This window comes from Erithacus rubecula, assembly GCF_903797595.1.
Source record: "Erithacus rubecula genome assembly, chromosome: 2".
NCBI lineage: Eukaryota > Metazoa > Chordata > Aves > Passeriformes > Muscicapidae > Erithacus > Erithacus rubecula.
This window is the reverse complement of record NC_136685.1, coordinates 53,733,379-53,753,611: the sequence shown is the minus strand read 5'-3', so window position 1 is coordinate 53,753,611 and position 20,233 is coordinate 53,733,379. Positions and strand designations below refer to the sequence as shown.

At 37.8% G+C, this 20,233-nt stretch overlaps 1 protein-coding gene across 10 annotated transcripts in view; it reads right to left on the bottom strand.

The window, feature by feature from the left end:
- EYA4 (EYA transcriptional coactivator and phosphatase 4) overlaps positions 1-20,233 on the bottom strand; it is a 136,355-nt gene that overhangs the window by 35,825 nt on the left and 80,297 nt on the right. For 7 of the 10 annotated variants that reach the window (XM_079297734.1, XM_079297726.1, XM_079297733.1 and 4 more), the window contains 3 exons: positions 8,820-8,944; positions 7,614-7,697; positions 2,616-2,708 (listed from right to left, as the gene is read on the bottom strand). In XM_079297734.1, the coding sequence (XP_079153860.1) occupies positions 2,616-2,708; positions 7,614-7,697; positions 8,820-8,944 (302 nt within the window). The remainder of the gene's footprint in view (positions 1-2,615; positions 2,709-7,613; positions 7,698-8,819; positions 8,945-20,233) is intronic. The other 3 variants (XM_079297731.1, XM_079297727.1, XM_079297732.1) reach the window with 2 other exon arrangements.

Sequence of the window (20,233 nt, the reverse complement as noted above, 5' to 3'; positions counted from 1 at the left end):
CTCTTAGCTCAGATGGCCAAGGTGGTTGTGGAGGATTTAAATGGCCATTAAATGTTTTAATAGCATAATTTGGGTTTAATATATTAATATGGACTGGAGTTTTGTATTTTGTCAATACAAATCTGGAAAGTTCTGTACAAAAAGGTTAGGTTAAAAAGACTTCATTTAAGTAACATCAATCTCTCTGCACAAGGGAATCAAATGTAGGTTAAACAGCAGTAACATTCCCTAATTTCACCTTTACAGCCTTCAGAAATTGTTTTCTATATCTATAAAACGTATTCTATGTCCTTTGTGTAATAAATACTAAGTAAAAGCAATGAGAACATCAAATACCTCTCTCTCCACTCAAATGATAAAACAGTTCTCAAATTAATCCACTATTGTAAGCAATATATACACAGTATTACAGTAACTCACAGTGCATGAAAATCTCATTTAAGGGCTGAGCACCTCTCCCAGTCCTGTGAATGCCCACCCCAATGGGAGTGTGCTGCAGAATCACAGAGCTGGGAACTGTGGACACTAATTACCAAATTACCAAACACTCCTCTGTGTTTATCTTCTGTGTTTGAAGGAGAGGATTTCTGCATGGCAGACTCTCAAATGTGTCTCAGCACCAGGAGTTCTTTTTTCACCCATGTCTCATTTCATAAAATACAGAGGAGTGCTGGCATCATGACTTTGCCATAGTTGGGAGTAACACATATATGTCCCTCATTTTCAGGAAAAAAAACCTGTTCAGTGTTGGGCTTTAAAAATTTTTTTAAAAAGTGTTAATTATTTTTTCAGTCACAGGTGGCTCATTTGAAACAACATCTGTCTACTACTCAGCATTTACTGTCTTTGGCAACTCACTAAACTTCCCAACTAACAAGTTAGGGTAAAAACTCAGAGAAATCCTGGTTTTGCTGATTTTTTACCACATAAAGTTAGATCAAAAAAATTTGTCAGGCTTGGGAGTCCAAGCAAAAGGCAAGCACGCAGTAACATATCCAATCTTTAGGGAAGGCTGAAGCGTTACCAGGGCAGCTCTGTGTCTCGCCCTGATGATGAAGCCTGCACGTCACCCAGACAGGCAGGCTATTGATCTCCCACCAAGAAGGACTGTACTCATTTAATGCTTGAGTTTGTGCACTAAATTGAGAATCAGGCTCGTATTTCTTTTGAGTATGCAGGTGGCTAACAGGCAAAAAAGGATTATGCAAGGCTCAAATTCCTGCCTTTTTTTGTTCTTCTTTTTTTTTTTTTTTTTTTGAGGCACCAACTTTCCAAACATCCAAAGTGTAGAGATCTCAAGACTTCTTTTGAAGTCAGTGGAAGCTGACGGGTGAGTGGCACCTGGGGAAATCAAGCTGTTACTTAGCTATCTAAACCTGAGCTGAAGGCTGCAATTCTTGGCACTCCAATGTTGCCCTAGCCATTGAATACAACTCAGCTGCCTTAAATACATGGCAGAAGCTGAAAAAACTTCACCAACAATGAAAAAATTATATCTAGAGTTGGATATTTTATGATTTGTAATCATTATTAAAAAAATCTTAGCATTGAGTAAAAACAGAGTGAAAAAAAAAGCTAAGTTTTAGCCCAGACTACTTAAATTTTATGGGACTTTTAGCGTTTTAGCTGAGGTTCCTCTTAGTATGTTTATAATGAGGACAATATTGTCACTTTTCTAATCAGAAATAGTAAACTCTTTAAATCTCATAAAATACCTTTTCTTTAGGCTTTAAATTAGTTATAAATACTTTTCTGTATAAGTTCTTGGGTACAACTTATGGCTAAAAGACAATTCCAAAACCTGATTTGAAAGTTAATTACACAGAAATACTGTGATTTCCAAAACACTTTAAACAGGGTTTGACTACCTAAGTCTACCAAAGTAATAGTAGCATCAGTGTAAAATGGTGATTCGTGGCTTTGGAGGCATTTCAGTCAGGCCATTTCTGAACTGGTATTTCTAATGCAACACTTTTTCTCCCTCTTCTCCTTTTTAATATTTTTATTAGCAGGATTCAATTTAAAGATTAGGAGGCTGATTACCTGTACTTTTTCACAGTTCATCACATTTTAATAATTTATAAAGATCTACTTAAACCACTATTTGTTTGGACTTTTTGAGAAGTAATTGAAACCTATGATTATTTAAAGTAAAACTATTTTCTTGGAAAGAAAGTACATCATCCTAGTGTAAAAAGACTAATAGGACAATCTGGTCAGATTAAGATTTGAAACTGTTCAAATTAGCATGGCTGTTGCAATTGCAACCCCCCTTTTTTTTAAAATATCATACAAGACTAAGAAAAAAGCTGAGAAAAAGGACAGTACCATAATAACAGTACTATTCTGAGACTTTTGCAAGCAGCAGTGGTCTTAGGCACCATTATTAGGCATCATTATTAGGCATTTTTCAAGATCACACCTCATATAAATTGCTGAGTTGCATTTACAAAAATGAAAAAGCTATTATTATTTCTATCATTATTATTATTTATAAAATACTACAATATTTTTTAGCTTTGTAAAAATTGCTTCCATGCAAATGTTCCCTAGTGAGGGTAATAAAAGCTGCATTAACGTGCATCTAACAAAATGTCATTTAATTATGGCTTTACCTGACCCAGTAAAAGTGTCAAGCGATGCATCTCCAGTTGTTGTTGCTGTTTCACTGTTGTTCATGGGTTCTGTTTTGACTGCAAGAAGAGACACTACATAGAAGAATAAGTAGACATGAGATTTTACTTCTAGATTTGTACTGGAGTACTCAAACCAGTCTCACTATGGGCAGTCCAGCTCAAACAAGCACACATGCAACAGCTTCAACCTTAGCTCTAGCACCATTCTGAGACAATTGACAGTAATCTGACAGGAATTCCCATTTATCTACACTGCTCTGCAGTGTCTGTGCATTCACACAGCTATTTGTTTTAGTAACTGGAATATCTTCTGGGGAGATTTCAACCTAAATCTGTTTGATTCTAACAATTCCCTAAGAGTAATACAGAGAAAGGAAACATTAGCTGTCAAGGGATGTAACACATAACAAAAATAGTTTTGCCTGACCAATTATAATATGGTTTCATGCTAATACAGAAGCAAATTACTTTCACAGTGCCAGCATGTTGCCTTTTCCTTTCCCCTTTTACAGAGTCTGTGGGGGCCTTTTTGAGCTAGGCCAACAGCAAGCAATTTTCCATAACTGAAGTGAGAAGTTTGAAAGAAAAAAGAGGCAAAAAGAACTAGAGTAGGACACAAATGACAGCCATGACAAGTCAGCTTCTAACTCAGAGGTTACCAAAGAGTTTGGTCTACTCTGAAATCAAATTTATTTTTTAGGGATGATCATCATGCAGTCTTACCATACAAGTTGTAACTGAAAGCACAAAAAGCACCACAGAGGCAATACAGATTTTATAATTTAATATGTTACCTGGGCAGAACATTTGGCATGGACTTTTGTAATGGAATTTGGGAACCACCCTTTCAATTGATGTGGTAAGGAACAGCACTAGGGAACACACTGCAGCTCCTATTGGCTGTCTGACTGGCAAATGTGGAAGACTTAACATATATTAATGCAATTTCTTCATGAAGGTCAGTCAGGGTTGGGAATGGACATTCACCACATGCTTATGGACATCACAGATGGGTGCCCAAAGGCACAGAGTGAAGAGGCAATGGTAGCTGCACAAGCAACTACCACAGCTGCATGCCAGGTACCCAAATTCCGAGGGCACAGCCTGGGATTTGTGGAGAAGCCCTTGCTGTGACAGCCAGCCTGGCAGAGCCCCCCAGCAGGGACAGCACTCACCAAGGAAAGGCATGCTCTGCCAGATGGTTACCTGACGCCTCTGAGATGCCTCAGCTAAGCTGACCAAAGCTCTCATCTGTCAACATCACTGCATCCATGTCTGACTGCACTGGCAATGGTATGGGAAAGGGGGAATTTCATGTTCTGAGCTGGCAGTGTATTTAAAAACTGTGGCTCGGATTCAAGTCACCTAAATCAAGAGTATTAAAGGTGCCTACTAATCTCCCTTTATGTTTAGCTGAGACAGAGATGTGCTTCTAGATGCTGATTCAGCCCAAATATGTCCTGAGCTGCCCTCAAGTTCACTGTCCCTCATACAGTCAGCAAAGGCAGTGCATGAGCTAAATAAAGGACTTGGTTTCCTTGGGGGAAAAATGTCCAGAACAACCCCTTTCTGCTATTCTTCCCTATGCCTGAGCACCTTGAGTTATTAATTAGAAATTGCACAGGTGCCAGTAAAGCTCCTGTGACAAGCCCTGTGAGTGACCTCTCCTACAAAATCATATCCCATTTCCAGTCACACTGCCTAATGGATCTCCAGGAAGCCACATGGGATGCTGCTGATGTCTACCACAGTACAAGTGACCTGTGCTGAACTCAGAGGGACATTTGGATCAAGCAAGAGAAATTGGGATGAATTTGTCTCTGTGACTGGTAGACTGCTCTACAGCATTACTGGTGCACCAGTGCCAAACCAACCAAGAAGTAACTTCTGGTTTCAGTTTTACAGTTGTATCTTTCCATTTACTGTCTGAGATAAAAAAATTTTGAATGTGTGTCTTTTGAATGTAAACTCCTTTTCATTATTGTTTCTCTTTCTTAAAACTTCCATGTCCAAATAGTCTCCCTGCAAGCAGCAAGATATCAATTCAATATGGAATCATTAGGGAAGAATTTTTGCCACATTTTTTCAAGCTGTTGTGCACCCCTCATTTTGCTACCTTTTATCTTTCCAAAAAAAAAAAAAAAAAACAAAACCAAAAAAACAACAAAAAAACTGTGACAAATCAACCCAAAATGAAAAACTTTAACTCTTAAGAGTAATAGAGTAATCAGTCATTCCTATTTCTATAGTTATTTGAGAAGCATGTGATTTTTTTTTCGTTGTATCAGTAAAACACATATCAGGAAAAAGTTCAAGGTTCATTTGTCACAAAATTATGGCCTCCACTAAACTTCTCAGTAATGTGGAAGATGCATTGTTGCCTGAAGTATCAAAAGTATCTAAATTAATTTATTTTCTGATTACTACATATGCATGCCTCTATGTACTTCTGCAAAATCTGGGCATCTACCTACATGAAAAAAAAGTACTGTTTAGTACCTTTATCTCTTTCTGTTCAAGAGGGTATCTCACTATTGTCCATAGTGAGCTACAAATGTTCAGTATTGGATCCAAGGAGGCAGTATGTGTTTAACTGTTATATTTAGCAAAACCTTCAGTCATGAATTGAAATGTTTACTTTAGAATTGTGTCTAGTTCTGGTTAATGCCAGCTGCACTGCCATCTTTTTTCTTTCCCGGTCAAGGAAGTAATCTAAAACAAAAGAAACTCTCTCCTGTAGTTAACTTGAGGAAAAACATTATATTGGCACTGAGTTTTGTTGGAAAATACCTATAGAAAGTGTTTTTATATGTGCCTGATTTTAAACAGTTCTACTATTTTGCATTCAGATTTTATGACAGTAAGGAATTCATTAAGGTCTTTCCTCAGTGTAGCTAGAGATTTTGACTATTACCTATTTTTCTTTATGTTGTTTGTCATTAAATAAAGAGGGAGAAAAGTGCAAAGTTAACTTAGGAAAAACAAAATATCCTAACATCAGTTCAAGAGATCTATTTTTTTCCTGTTTGTTTAACATATTGAATGAGTGAAAATAAAATGAAAAGCAGTCTCTAACTGGGAATACACTTGAGTGCTGCTAGCAGTGAAGACTGCCCATGTTCTGCTTTCAGCTGGGATAGAGCAAGCAGCTGTGTCTGCTCAGCTGCCAGCTGGGCTTAGACCATGACAGCACAGTGACAGAGTAGAGCTACCAACATCATCAGGTGCTGGGGCACACGGTGTACAAGGAGACACAAGAAGCTGGGATTGTTCTGTCCCAGGAAGAGGAGGCTGAGGGGAGAGCTAATTGCTGCCTGCAGCTATCTAATGGAAGGTGCAAAGATGACAAAGAACAAAGGCACACTCACCTCAAAGGGTGCCCTGGGAAACAACAGGTGGGAACAGATACAAGCTGCACTAAGGGAAAAATCCAATTAGATGTAGGAGGAAAATTCAGTGCTGCCCTGAGTGACATATCTAACAGCAAAGTTGGCTCTGCCCTGAGCAGTGCTTGGCCCAAATGACCTCCAGGGATCTTGTTCAAACTTCATTATTTTAAGGCTAACCTAGAATACAGCTCCCAACAAGCACCAGCTTCTACAATACACCTTGATGAAAGGACTTAGCAGATCAAAATGACTGCTACTCTGTTGACTAATTTTTTTATTTTCTCTGAAGCATTCTTCTATGTCAAGGACTGAAAATAAACGCAGAATTTTAGGAGCAAGAGGTGCTAATATTATGCATGAAGGAGGACAAGTAAGTGCAGCAGAAGTTACGGCAAACAAAACTGATTTTAAAAGTTCCTGTAAAACAATAAACTACACAGCTTCTCATAGGAATGATTTTCCTCTCTCTTTTAGCAAGCCTTAAGAGTTTTCCTGGGAATATACTCAACTAGAAGCATAATTCTAAACATTCTACTGCCTCTGGGAAATCAGCTTTAATATAAGTAACACACTGTATTTCCTCACTACTAATAATTAGTACTTAAATTGTTACCTTCCACATTTACCTGAACGTGCTGAATAGTTAAATGAGGTGACAGTCTCAGTCTTCCTTAAAATCTTGTAACTGAGCAGGAGCATTCACACTGACTGATTTATTCTAGTGCAAATGATCTTTCGTGCTCAAGTCAACTCTCATTTTTTGGTAAATTTTCTTTGCATATATGCATTTATGTTTAAAAAATAGTAAGCTAATTCTGAGGGATTTTTTTAGAAGGACAAGTTTTTGAAACCTTCCTAACTTCAGTCCAAACTGGCTGAACTTAAGCACTTTTGTAATGACTTGTAGAGAAACACGGTGATGCATGTTTACACCTATAATTAATCTCATATGCACTGCAATGATGTCACATATAGTGTTACTATTAATCATTACAACTTATGACAATTAATAATAAATGTCAGGAAACTCATAAATGAAAACAGCAGCTTGGAAAATTTGGCCAAAATTTTGTGAAGTGGCAAGTTACATGTGGCAGCACATTAGACATAAGCTTTGATTAATAATGAAAGCCTTAGTAGGAGTAAGAACAATACTGTCATCTTTGACTTGTGCTCAGGTAATTATGCAATGCTCTACTTAAAACTAAAGAAAAGCAAATGGGCATTCTGTGAAAATTCCATTGCTCTGATTTCCACCAGTGCTGACCACTGGCAATTCCCAGCAATGCTGAACACCACGAGACAATCCCAGTCACTCAGAGCATGTAGACAGCTCAGCTAATTATAAGCGGGTTAAATTCTCCTTGCTCATCAAATGACTTTCAAAGCATTGTACGATAACTACTTGTTACAACTTCCTAACAGTTTTCTGGCTGTGGGAGAAGCCTTTGAGAAAGGGTAGGGAAAAAATGCTTAGGGTGAGGGGGAACCCCATGAGAAGGTCCAAACTGCACAGGGAAAGAGGGAGCAAAGGAGAGAGACATGACACAGCAGCCACGGAGACACAGCACACACGCATGCACTGTACCAGGGTCCCCCATACTTGTAGCAGAGGAGGGAGTGCTGCAACTCAGCAACCAGTCTGCAGTGTTTAACACAGTCATGTTGTCTCCTGAGAACAGGAATGGTACAACAGTTCATTCTCTCAATGTCTGTTCAGTGTAAATGAATAGTCTTCAAGGCAAATCAGTGTTTTCTCATTTTAAGTCAGGCCTTTTAACAGAGCTGTATTGGTTTTATGGGTATGATTTGAACTGGTTTATTTATACACATTGTATAATATAGAGGCATCCAGTTACTAGTGTTCTTTAATAGCATGTTTGAAGTTTTCTCTTCTCTTTATGCTGGAATAAGGATTCTGTTTAAAAAATATGGTTCAGCCTTCTTTGCAGAGCTCAGTTACCCTCCCAAGCACATCCACTTTTTATTGACGCTGACAGACTTTAATTTAAATAGACTAATTGAATAAAATGCTCTACCTTGTGGCCACAAAGACAAAAAAATTCTTAGTACCAACTATTAAAGTAGATAGTAATGTATAAACTATAAAAAAAGAAACTCTAGTTTGACTCATATCCATGATGTCACTTCCATGGACTGCATCTCAGAATGTGGCACCCTGCCTCCCACTACTATGGCAGAACTGGTTTTCATTGGAATATCTGTGTTGTAGCTGCATGGCAGTGCACACAGTCCTCACAATATCACCCACAGCAGTAATGACCAGCTACTGCTGAGGAAAATCTAGCAATCTCTTTATTGCAAACTTGCATTACCTCCCAAGAAATGGAATTCATCAGGGAAAAAAAAAATCACCTAAGTCTTATTTTGATGCACTTCTCTTGATAATGATTTTAATTTAACATACATGCATGCAACTCAGAGCATAAGAGTAAATTATTACTCATCAAGGAAGTATGACACAGAAAATACAATTTATTTTGTAAGTTACCAACAGGTATAAGCAAACATTTAACACTGTGTTCAAATCAACCATTCAAAAATTTTCCTTTTTTAATCTTTGCACCTTGATTCAGTTCTGCCTGCAGTTCTTACTTCAGTTGGTGCAAATCAAAGAAGTGATGTTGGAATTAGAAATTTATACTTGCATGACTGCCAATTTCTCATAATTCTTGCTGGATTTGTAAACAGGTATATGGTCATTCTTGAAATTATGGTAAAAAATACAAAACTAGCCAAAACTTTCTGTGTGTCTGCTGTGTCTTATACTTACCTCCTGTTCCATTTGTTGTGACTGATGTGCTACTGAGATTAGATTTATCCAGTTTGGAACTGCCTGGTGCATCACTACTTCCAACAAGATTATGAGGACTGGCTAGATCCTGCATTTCCATAGACCTGTTAAAAACCAAGGTGACAGTATTAATGCACTGTGATACTATCTAAAATAATCTGCATTTTCCATAATAACATTTTTATATATATGTGGAGAGTTTGCAATGCATTCAGATTAACAAATCAGTATAGGCTCCTTTGGCATTTTTGCTTTTTACCAAACTTAGGAAAGCAAGTAACATCAACAATGCCATTATTTTCCATTTTTCCTTTAGGTATTATGAAGGCTTATAAAACTGCCACTGTTCAGGTATATAGAGATTTCTTGGAAGAAAATAGAGAAATTAGGTGAAAAGTCAGGCATTGCACAGAAAGCTGAGACAGGAACTTCTGCCTCTCATTATCTGTATTCCAATGACCAGCAGCTACTGCACCCACACTAAATTACAGGAACAGACCATACAAGTGAATGAACAGAACTTTCATGTACATCTGGAATCTTATTCACTCCTACAAATGTGTATATTCCTCTTGGATCACTTGGTATTTGTTTTCTGCCGCGGAATTTCTGGGAAGCTTGCAAAATTTCAAGTGGATTTCTACTGCAGTGAATTCCAGCATCACAGTTACACTGGGGGCCTGTAGGTGGCTTTCATGCAGTGACAACAGATCTGCCTTTCTCAGACAAAGACAGAGCAGACAAGGAACACTTCTTGTTAGACCGGTAATTGCAATCCAATTTGCAGTGTGTGCTCGCCTATTCCTTGCTTCATTTATATATTAATTACAGATTTTTTTCCCCAGAGAAACAATTTTGCTATATATAAGCAAAGCTGCCAGCCCATCTGTAACAAGAGAACGATTTACCATATGTATACTGCAAAGGCCAACAGAAAGATTGTCTTACAGAGGATGAAAAGCCCAATTACATTGCAGAAGGCTGGGATGGAACAGTTGGAGTGGTGCAGTAACAAAACAGCTCCCAGGTTCATATTCTGACCAGGACAATCAATGTCAATACATTAAGGGCAATATCCAACAATAGACTTTATTTCAAGGTTCACTTTGAAACTGCCTATCTTCTGTTCTCCACACCTCCTCCTCTATGCAAAAACAAACAAACAAAACCCCACTACCTTTCCATCAAATAAGGATCTGCTGACTGGATCTGTTTTGTTTCCCCTCCAGAAAATAAAATTATCTGGCTTTTGTGCTCCTAATTCTGCTGATCTCCTAGATGATTTACTCCCTCACATTATATTCATATAACCCAAGACAGAGATTCAGAGCTTTCATGTCTTGAATATATTCGAGAAAATGTAGGAAATGCTATATCTCAACTGGAAAAATACTTGGAAGCTTTACCTGAAGCCACATGAAACAAAGAATCTCATTTATTCAGGCAAATGCCTGAGTCAACGGTGAGATGCACTGGCTAAGCCACTGGCAAAATAGCCTGCCCAGCAGCACTCTGGATGAGCAGGAGAAAAATTTATATTGCTGAAGGCCATGCACCAGCAGGTAAGAATTTTACAGCCATATCCAAGGAAATGCAAAGGCATTAACTGAGATTTGAACTGCACTGAACCAGATTTCTTCATCTAATTGTATATACACTTCTACACATCTGTCAGCAGCGCATTATATTTATTGTCTACTGGAAATGTGATCAGCATTAGATGAAACAAAATGAACTCAAGTTGTTTACAAGTCTGCCAGGTTTTGTTTAGCAGTTTCTGTACAAGTATAGCAGCTAAAGGTTAAAAAAAGTCTGTGAGTTTCCATCTTGTATGTATTTAAGGGAGCAGAGGAATGCTACACAAAATAAACAATGTGTGTTTCACTGCATATACAGTGTAATGCTCCCCACGTGTTCACTTGGCAGTTTTAAATATCATGATTTCCTGTTGAAGTATGATCAGCACACAGATACCTAATGGGTAATTACAGCTTAGAAAGTTCACACGTTTTTTTTCTCCTTGGTTTACATGAAAGTTACAATAATTTCTTTTCAGACAGGCATGTATCATTGCCACTGATGCAAATACTTCAGCAGCATTTTAGAAGCAAAATCATTGGTTCACCCACCTAGACTTTTTATAAGTATCCATTTTAAGCACTTTTCACAGTCAAATGAATCAAGTTTTCTTAATCAAATCAGATATTTTTTTTTAATCAGAAAACTAGGTCCACTAACTTTCATTTTCTTGGCAAAGAATATAAATAATCAAATTTGCAAAATGAATACTTTTTGTTCCAAACAAGCACAAAAGCTTCTATGCAGAGAAGTATTTTCTGTAACAAATGGCATTCTACCCACAGACATGGCAAGTTAATTACCCAAAATTATTTTTAGAGTAGTGCCTTCACAAATAGACTTTTTTTTTTTTTTTTTTCTGCATGAGTAAAAGACATCTTGTACTTATTGGTAGTCTATTAAGAATGAAAAGGATATCCAAACTAATAAAAAGTTTCACAAAACCATGTGTATACATTGTATTATCCTGGGTGCTCCATCCTGTGTGAACAAGTACAGGGATTACTTTAATATATCCCAATGTGATTTACTTACAGAAGTGCACATGTTACCTTCTGTGCAACACATATAATTCAACTCACTTTTCTGGATGCATTTAGTTTATCTTTAGCCTAAAAAATTCTCAGGAAGATGTAACAGACGTACTAAAATCTTATCTTCCAGTGAATGGAGGATTCAGGAAAAATGCTTAGCAAAGTGGACAAAATAATTCCAACATCTTGAATTCATTTTGTCAAACTAAATGTTTATCAGAGTCCTGCTTTCACTGACTTAATCAGAAGCAGGTTCAGGTTCAGTATGTGCTTTCCTGCACTAAAAAAAGTTTAAACAAAATCTCTGAAGGAGTAATTAATACTTCTATGTTTATGCAGCTATTTATTAAGGACTGCTTTCTAGTAATTGCAGTTTGTTCCAATTTATGTGGAATAAAGTTTTTTTGTTAAAGCAGCTTTAAAAAACTACACTGTACTATTTTTTCTACATATTTTGTTTTTCTGCCAGGCACATAACTGAGCTTTAGTTTCCCCCTTCCTGCAATGTCTCAAACTGCTTATTAGAATAATTAAGTAAAATTCTACATTGTATAAAAAGATGCATTTTGTCAGGAAATTGATTGTTTGATAAGAAGATGTTTTAATTATCTCTTGACTGTTTGAAAAAGTTTTTGCATTATTCTCAGCTTCTGGGCAAAAACCTGAAACCTGGAAAGACAGATTTGTCTTCTGTTCTGCTTTGGCTGGGCTTAATGTCCTTGCAAGTTGCTATTTGCACATAGTGGATAATTTCAGAGACTTATTGGAAAAGTCTCTAAAACTTCCCAGAAGAGTCTCCCAGATCCCAGTCGGCTTTAACACCAACCTGTGGAACAGCCCTACCCAGCTGAAGAAGGTTTGAATCGAAAATATGTCAGTGTGGGGATTCTGGGCTTGCCCATTAGAGCATTTTCTGTTCCCCAGCTTGAAGCTACATCTTTTCAAGGGTTAGCCTACTCTCAGAAGTGCCTCAAGGAGCAGCATCTGAAGAAACAAATTCCACCCTCTTCTTTGCAAGTGTGGATGAACAGAACCTGAGCCCCACCCCAGACCACCAGAGAGCACAGCCCAGCACCACAACCCAGCCTTGCACAGGAGCGTGTAAGCAGGACTAATTACAATTGCTCCATTTGACAAATGCATCTCTATTCCAGTATAGCTTTCACTTGTGTTGTTTTAAAGGCAAAAAACCTCAAGCCTTGCTTATACAGTTGTTTTTAAAAGTCTTCTTTCTTCTCCGCCTTCATTACAATAATGTATTCATATTTGCACTGCTTTTCCTCAGCTGATATAACATTTATTTTCAGGAAATCTGATTTGTTATGTTGTCCATCTGCATTTCCAGTTTAACTAATATTAAGATGGACTAAGAGCTGGGTCCTTCCACAGATTGTAACTCCATTGATTATTTATTAATTCTACAAGTAGAACATATTTACATAATTTTCTTACAAGAGATAATATTTTAAAATGTAAAATATTTGCTTCATAATCCAGTTCAAACTTTTTTACCACAAGTTCAAAAGTATTAAATCATTTATCAACGATTTATAAAAGAATATATATTCTAACATGAAAACAAAGTACTTTAAATCCCAGCCTAACCAGAACCTTTTACAAATACCAATTCCTTTGTGCAGAATTTGAAGCAAATCTAAATTACAGGAGAACTGAAAGAAGGACTAGATGGAGGCTATTTAAAATTGTAATTTTATTTAGTTTGTAAGTATTTAAAGTTTTTTGATAGGAAATTTGCCTACATTCCAGAATCATTCCTTTAGCAGAATCTCACTAAATTTAACTGAGGGAAAAAGGCTTCTTATTACTATTACTGTTACTATTACTGTTACTATTACTATTACTATTACTATTACTATTACTATTACTATTACTATTACTATTACTATTACTATTACTATTACTATTACTATTACTATTATTGTTAGGTTAGTTTCCCCCTTGCTTTTCTTGTACCCCTCCTGTTGTAGCACCAATTCTTAAACATACTTAAAATTCATGTGTACTAACACAGACATACATCCAATCTTATAATAATTATTTTGTGCTCAATATGCACAAAGACACATGTTTAAGTGTATACACAACACCTTTCCATGGAAGATCTCCACCAATATTGCAACAAAACACACAGCCAGAAAAACCTCTCCAAATGAGTAACATTTCCAATCACTTCATCAACCCCAAAATACAAGTTAATATTTTCTTTTCCAGGTGCTTTTACACTCTTTATGGCAGCCTTTGTAACTTTGTTGTCACTGTAGAAGATAAGGAACGAAGAAGACAACCAATGGGATTAATTTGTTCCACTGAGATAACTACCTCTCTTGTTTTCCCTAGCTCATCAAGCCCACCTATAGATCTTATTAGGCTTAGCAGATGGCCAAAATAGCAGAACTTTTGCTATTCTAGGCACTATATTGCAAAAGCTGCTCCTCCAACACACAAGTTCTGGAAGTTTGCCAGATTTAAAAACAAATAATTGTACTGGACACTAGCAAGACCTCCTTCCTGCTCTCCTTGAGGCCTCCTTTCTTGACTTGTAAAGCAATACAGTGCTAAGAAGCAGTAAAATAATGTCATGTTATATTGATAAAACCAGCAAATGCTCCTCAGAGTTTTATTTTATTAGTTTTTTCTTTCTTTTAGCAATACAGAAAACAAGTGCTAAACTTTTCACAATCATTTGGGGATAGGAGGTGGATGATGGCTGTGTATTTTCTGTTTCTTATGTGTTTGTAAGTACAGTGTCAACATTTATATTAAAACAGTAATGGGAAGAGGCAAAAGTAAAGTCACATTGATATTTCAAGAATAAAAATACTTTCATCAATCTACAACCAATGTCAGACAGAGGATATCAGAGAGGGAACCTTAGTGAAACAAGAATTAAAACATTCAATTTTTTCTACCATGTTAAGGAATACCACGTAGGTAATTAAAAAAAATAAAAAATCTCAAGGTTGAGCTCTGCAAAACTGTAAGTATAAAGTAAGGGCTGTACTAGACTCCCTATGGACTATTCATTACAATCTTGAGTATAACCATGCAGCTTCCCAGCACATGAGTTCAAACTCACAGGAAAAGTTCCCATATCCAGATATTGCAATAACTGCACTGTGGAGAGGGTCTTTCTAGTACAAAGGAATAATAATTTGAGGAAAATTCAGAAGTGCCTGATTTTGTTTAATAGCTTTTTCAATCTCGAATAAGCTGCTTGTCTTACAGAGGATGGGACTCCTTAGGTAATTCTTCAGAGCATAAAGGGGCACAAGTTGTGATTGTATCTCAGTTTTGCTTTCCTGCCTATTGTTCTTCACTTGGCTATTCAAGCCTAATGCCAGGAGAAAAAGCCCTCATGCAGACAGTATTACTTTACAGGAGCTGACAGGCAGACAGTGTCAGTGCCTGGGATGCACCTGATGCAGAGGGCTCAGCTGAGAACGTGGCCAAGCAGGTTTGGTGACAAAGGCCAGCATTGTAGCTTGCCCCCTTACACAATTCACAGCTAGAGAAAAAGACATTTCTTTTAACAGCACTGCAGCTTCTTCCCCACCCCCCATTCCCATTTCCCCAGTTAAGCTTTTGCTATCACCCTCCCTCTTTTGACCCTGTTCCACCTTGAGCTTTTCTCTGCTGCCTAACACTTAGGTGTCAGATATTCTTCTTCCTTATTAAATCTATGCTTCCCTCTTTTCTCACTGCAGGAACAACTGCCAAAGGCTGAATCTTTCATTGATCTATTACATGGCTATTGCTTTAGTAATGAGCTGATCTGAAAAAGATATATGTATCTATTCTTTGTGACTCTACTGAGAAGATATGGTGAAATACTGCAAAAGATAATTGCAGTCAAAAAAATCAAGTTTATTTTTGTCAGAAAAGGAAAACTGTTATATTCTTCTTGTGCCTGAAAGTGAGTTTAGTTTGCTCCTATGATGATTAAGCACACCGATGAATTTGGACAGCTTGGATTGTTGTTCTATATAATTGCTGAAAACTATTATTTGCTTTAAAGTCATTAACTGCATGGTTTCTCTTGTTTCTGATTGACTGAGACATTTTATTTCAGTTTAATATCATTTAATGTGGTTTCCTGAAAACCACAGAAAACTGTCTAGTTCAGTCGGCCACAAATCCACATTACAATAATTTTTCACTGCTTTCTGACTTTTATTGGGAATGAATTTCATTTCCCCGTCACAATTAAAAGATGATGCAAAATTAATTTGGATTTCCATACTTTTGGATAAAACACAGAATACCTAGAAGCCATTTCTGGATTCTCCTGTTGGACAAGTGGCCAACTTGTCCAAAGCCAACAAGGAAAAATAAATAAAACCCAAGAAAAATCAGGGGGATGGAACTTACTAAGCTATTTACCTCAGCATAAACTTCCAGCTCACCCTGTCTATACTCAGGAGATTGATCAATTACAAAGCACAGACTCAGAGCAGGGAAATAGGCTCTTCCACATCATCTCTCCACTCTGAAGTTTAAAATCAGTTTGACTTGATGAAAGCAAATTATAGTTTTATATGGGAAACTGTTCCATTCTGATATAATAGACTGATGCAAGTACAAAAGGTAAAGCTGTGCAGAACAATACCTTCTGGCCAGCTGGATCCTAGCATTTGAGATCTCTTTTCTGGGCTATCCTAGTGTGACAGCCACAGTTTTGATGGGACACAATTTTAGCTCAGGGTTTACACTCCAGTCACTGGAGAAAGTATCTGGAAAGAGGTAATGTGGTGTCTGAATAGATAATTCCCATCTTCTCAAGGAAAAAGGCAGCTGGTTGGAGAAAACCCTCCAGGAGGCAGAGAGAACACCCAAACTAGTGAGTGTCAAGGACCAGGGGCTGAAGAAATAGCAGAGACAGGGGCTGGGTGCTCAATTCTTTTACTCTACATAGAGACTAGCCCATGCCAAGCCTGGGCATGTGAACAGAAAACACATAAAGGTACACAGTCACCTGCTACTTAATACTAAACAAACAAAAGAATCCCAAATAAACAAAACAAAACTACAAAAAAAAAAAACTAAAATAGTTTTTTAAGTCCTTATGTGAGTGTTTAAGTAAATCAAAAGCGATAATGACACCACAGTTCCATGGGGAGCTGTCAAGTATCCAACTTACATGAAATATAAACTACCAGTTTACAGATACATAAGATCTAAATGCAAGTCTTTGGATCACAGGGCCACGTTTTCAAAGCACAGCTCACCCAACAGCTTCTGATCACTTCCAGATGTGACGGGCACTTGCAAACGCTGTGGTTCTGACAACGTGATGTGCTGTGTCATAAACAAACAACAAACACTTCTGTGGAGATGGCTGGAATGCAAACAGCAAGCCTGTGGCCTTCCCCCCTATGCCACCACTGCTGCAGAACAAGTGCTCAGAGTCACATCTGAAAAATCCGCTGGAAATTCCAGAGTCCCTTCCACATCTCTGACAGGCGACCTGGCTGGACATACAGAGCAGGTAACAAACCCAATGACTGAAGGATGTCACAAAGTCCTTCTTTGGTGGTTCTGAGGCTGATTTGAGCAACAGAGACTGTTTCTCATATGTACAAAGGAATGTGCAGATGATCAGCTCTGCCAATTACAATCCTGTTGTTAATCTGTCCTTTGTAAAACAGCCTTCAAAATGACACTGCTGACTGCAGCCATAATATTATGAATTGAAAGATAATAATGCCAACTGTACTCATGTCAGACAATATTTAAGCAAATATGAAATTGAGAAATCAGGGATGAAGGGCTGGGAATTTTGCTGGTGGTTTCAGTGGAGCCTGGACAGCATGATGTCAGTGTGAACTCATATTTTCATTAGAAAAAGAGCAATGGGTGGGTTGTGTCTGACTCACCACAAATTGAAATGTCTGTTCTATTTCAAACTAGTTATTGTAATACGGTTCTTCTTCACCAGGGAATGTCCAGAGCTAAAGAGCTCTCTCAGGTGTGCTGTATTAAGAGTGACCATACCTCATTTCAACATAATTTTTTTAGCCACCAGTACAGGGGCCTTGCAAGAACAACATCAACTTCCAGAAAGGATGAGTTATGATGACAGACTAGGCAGAATACAGGAGTTGCCAAAAACTTGTCGTTTTCATGTTCTATTCGTATTCTAATGCAAAAATTCTGAAACTTCTTGTGGTAAGTATGATATACAGAGCGTTACTGGCAAACAGTCTTAACATGGGAAACATTAACACATCTCACTTTTAACAGTGAAGTTCCTCTTATAAGTTAAACCTGATCTGCATCTTGGCTCCCAAGACAAATATTCTGTAGTTTACCTCATGTGAAGCACATTAGGTTTGGCTCCAAAACAGTTTGTGTCAAAAGCAATTATTTCTGTTCTCTAATCACAGTCCCAACTATGAGCTTGGTTTAGAATATAAAACAAATATATGCAACTTGCTGACTGTCTGATGCCTCAACTTCTTCAGCATCTGATCACTGTAAGGTGTAGCTGTGTGACTGTGGAAGGGCACAGGCAATTCTGGATGGCAAGGTACACTAGGTGTGCTACACACATCCCTCATCATTTTGCCTAGGATGACCTTATTGCCTGCAAGAATCTAAAAGAACTTTGCATAACTAATTACACTCAAAACAAATTCCATTATTCTGAGCAAGAGAGAAAATGATGCTCTGATAAATTCACCGATGCTGGCTGTTCTTTACAACTGATATAAAATGACTACACTTCATTTTGCTTTGCTGTTTGATTTCCCCAAGTTATTTTATAATTCTAAACACATACACACCTTTTTCATTTGGGGTGAAGTAGGTGATTTTTCTAAAAGTTAATAAATACATATCGCTGAGAACTCTGGGGCACTGTTCCCCTCCCTGAATTATCCCCTTGGGCCACAAGAAGGGGAAGGTAGCAGCTGCAAATCTGTAACACCTCAATTTCCAGCTCAGCCTGCATGCTGATAACCCAGCCCCAGGCCAGGGCACACCTGCCTGCCTGGCCAGAGCCACTGAAGCAGAGCCACCACTCCAGCCCTCACTGCCCCAGCACACACTGCAGAGAAGCTGGTCCCCTTCTTTGCAGCTCCCTCTGCTCAAAACACAGCTTACACCAAGTGGTTAGATCTCTCCAAGACTTCTGACATAATGCTTAGCCTTTTAAATCACTAAATATCCAATTCTGTCCAAGTACTGAGGGAAAAACAAGGTTGCAGGAAACAAGCCCCACAGTGCTGTTGGTTTTTATGTCCACCCACGTCCATATTGCAGATGCAGCATTGCAACTTTATTGCATTTAGCACAGGTTCCCTACTGGTTCCCCAAGAACCTGGTTTTTGAGATAGGGCAGAGTGTGAATGGTCATAACAACATGATTACATCTCATAATACATTTATTCTTGTTTCTCAGCAAATGTTAAAATATTGCTGATGGGAAACATGGTACAATAATGAAATGCTAAGAGGGATGAATGTGCTTCTCTGGTACTATTTTGAGAAAGTCATGAAAAGCACTACATCTTTGAGAGCACAGGGGTTTATTTTCTATTTAATTTAATCTACATAATTAGAAGGAAAATAAGACATAAGCTTGAAATAACACAGGAGTAAAACATGATCTTATGTCTAGTCACCTGCCAATTACTTCTACTCTGAAAAGCAAATAAAATCCCAAAACCCTTAAAAATTAAAGTGACAGAGATTTAGTTGTAAATTGAAACAGAACTTAAACGGAATTCACCAAACAGGATGTTCTCCCTCTCTGCCCTCTTCTGCACTCGCGCCACACAATAAATAATTCTGTTAAAAAGTTGATCCGTGGAATTGCTTTATTTATTTGGGCACTGCATATGCCTTTCTCCATAGCTCTGCCAAACATACCTTCCCACAGTGTTGCTGCTTCAGTTCTGGGCCTCTCTTAAACGGCAGACACAAATCCCCTATGGATTAGATTGAGACCATCATGCTAATTTTCACGTTTAACCAAAACCAGATTTAAACTTATGTTTTCAAAGGTGGATGGCTAGTGGAAGGCAAGTATATTTCATGCTTTAAGGGGAGGTAAAGTTACTTCTGCTCTACAAATGACATTAAGAAATTCCCAAAGAAATTTGACAATAATATGAACTCAGATCACAGTAAATTATATCACTTGGCAGCTAAACTCAAGACACACATTTGGATGTATGGAAAGCTTAGCAATGACTAACAGAAAGAAGCCTGCACAGGCATCTTGTGACACCCATAAAGAACCTTATCAGTTTGAGGTTTTTTTAAATAAAAGTTTTCAAAAGGAGAAGATAGGACAGACAGACCATCTGCAATGTAACCACATAAAAGACCCCTGGGCAAATCCAAATCCATTAGCAGAAGTGCTTGACAAATCTGCCAAAGAGCCAGATGCTGCTGATGGAGGAGCCTCTTTCCCCCCTTGTCATCTGGATCCTCTGACTTCTGTCCCCAGAGGAGAACAACTCTGACTGGTGCTCAGACTAAGTTGTGTGTGGAGGGAGCTGAGCTACAGAATTGCTCTCTGATAAGGCTGTCTTAACATAAGGAGGAGAGGCAAAGCCTAAAATGTTACAGCAGGCTTAACACACATTTGAGTAATATGTGGCAGATTCACATGGTAGAAAAAAAGAAAGCAACATTGCAAATATCTTATTTGTCTGTGGTCTCCTTTTATTTGGATTTTTTTGTTTATTCTTGTCTTTAGCTGTGATGGAGTTAATTTCTTCTCAGTAGCTGCTGCAGCACTGTTTTGAATTCAGC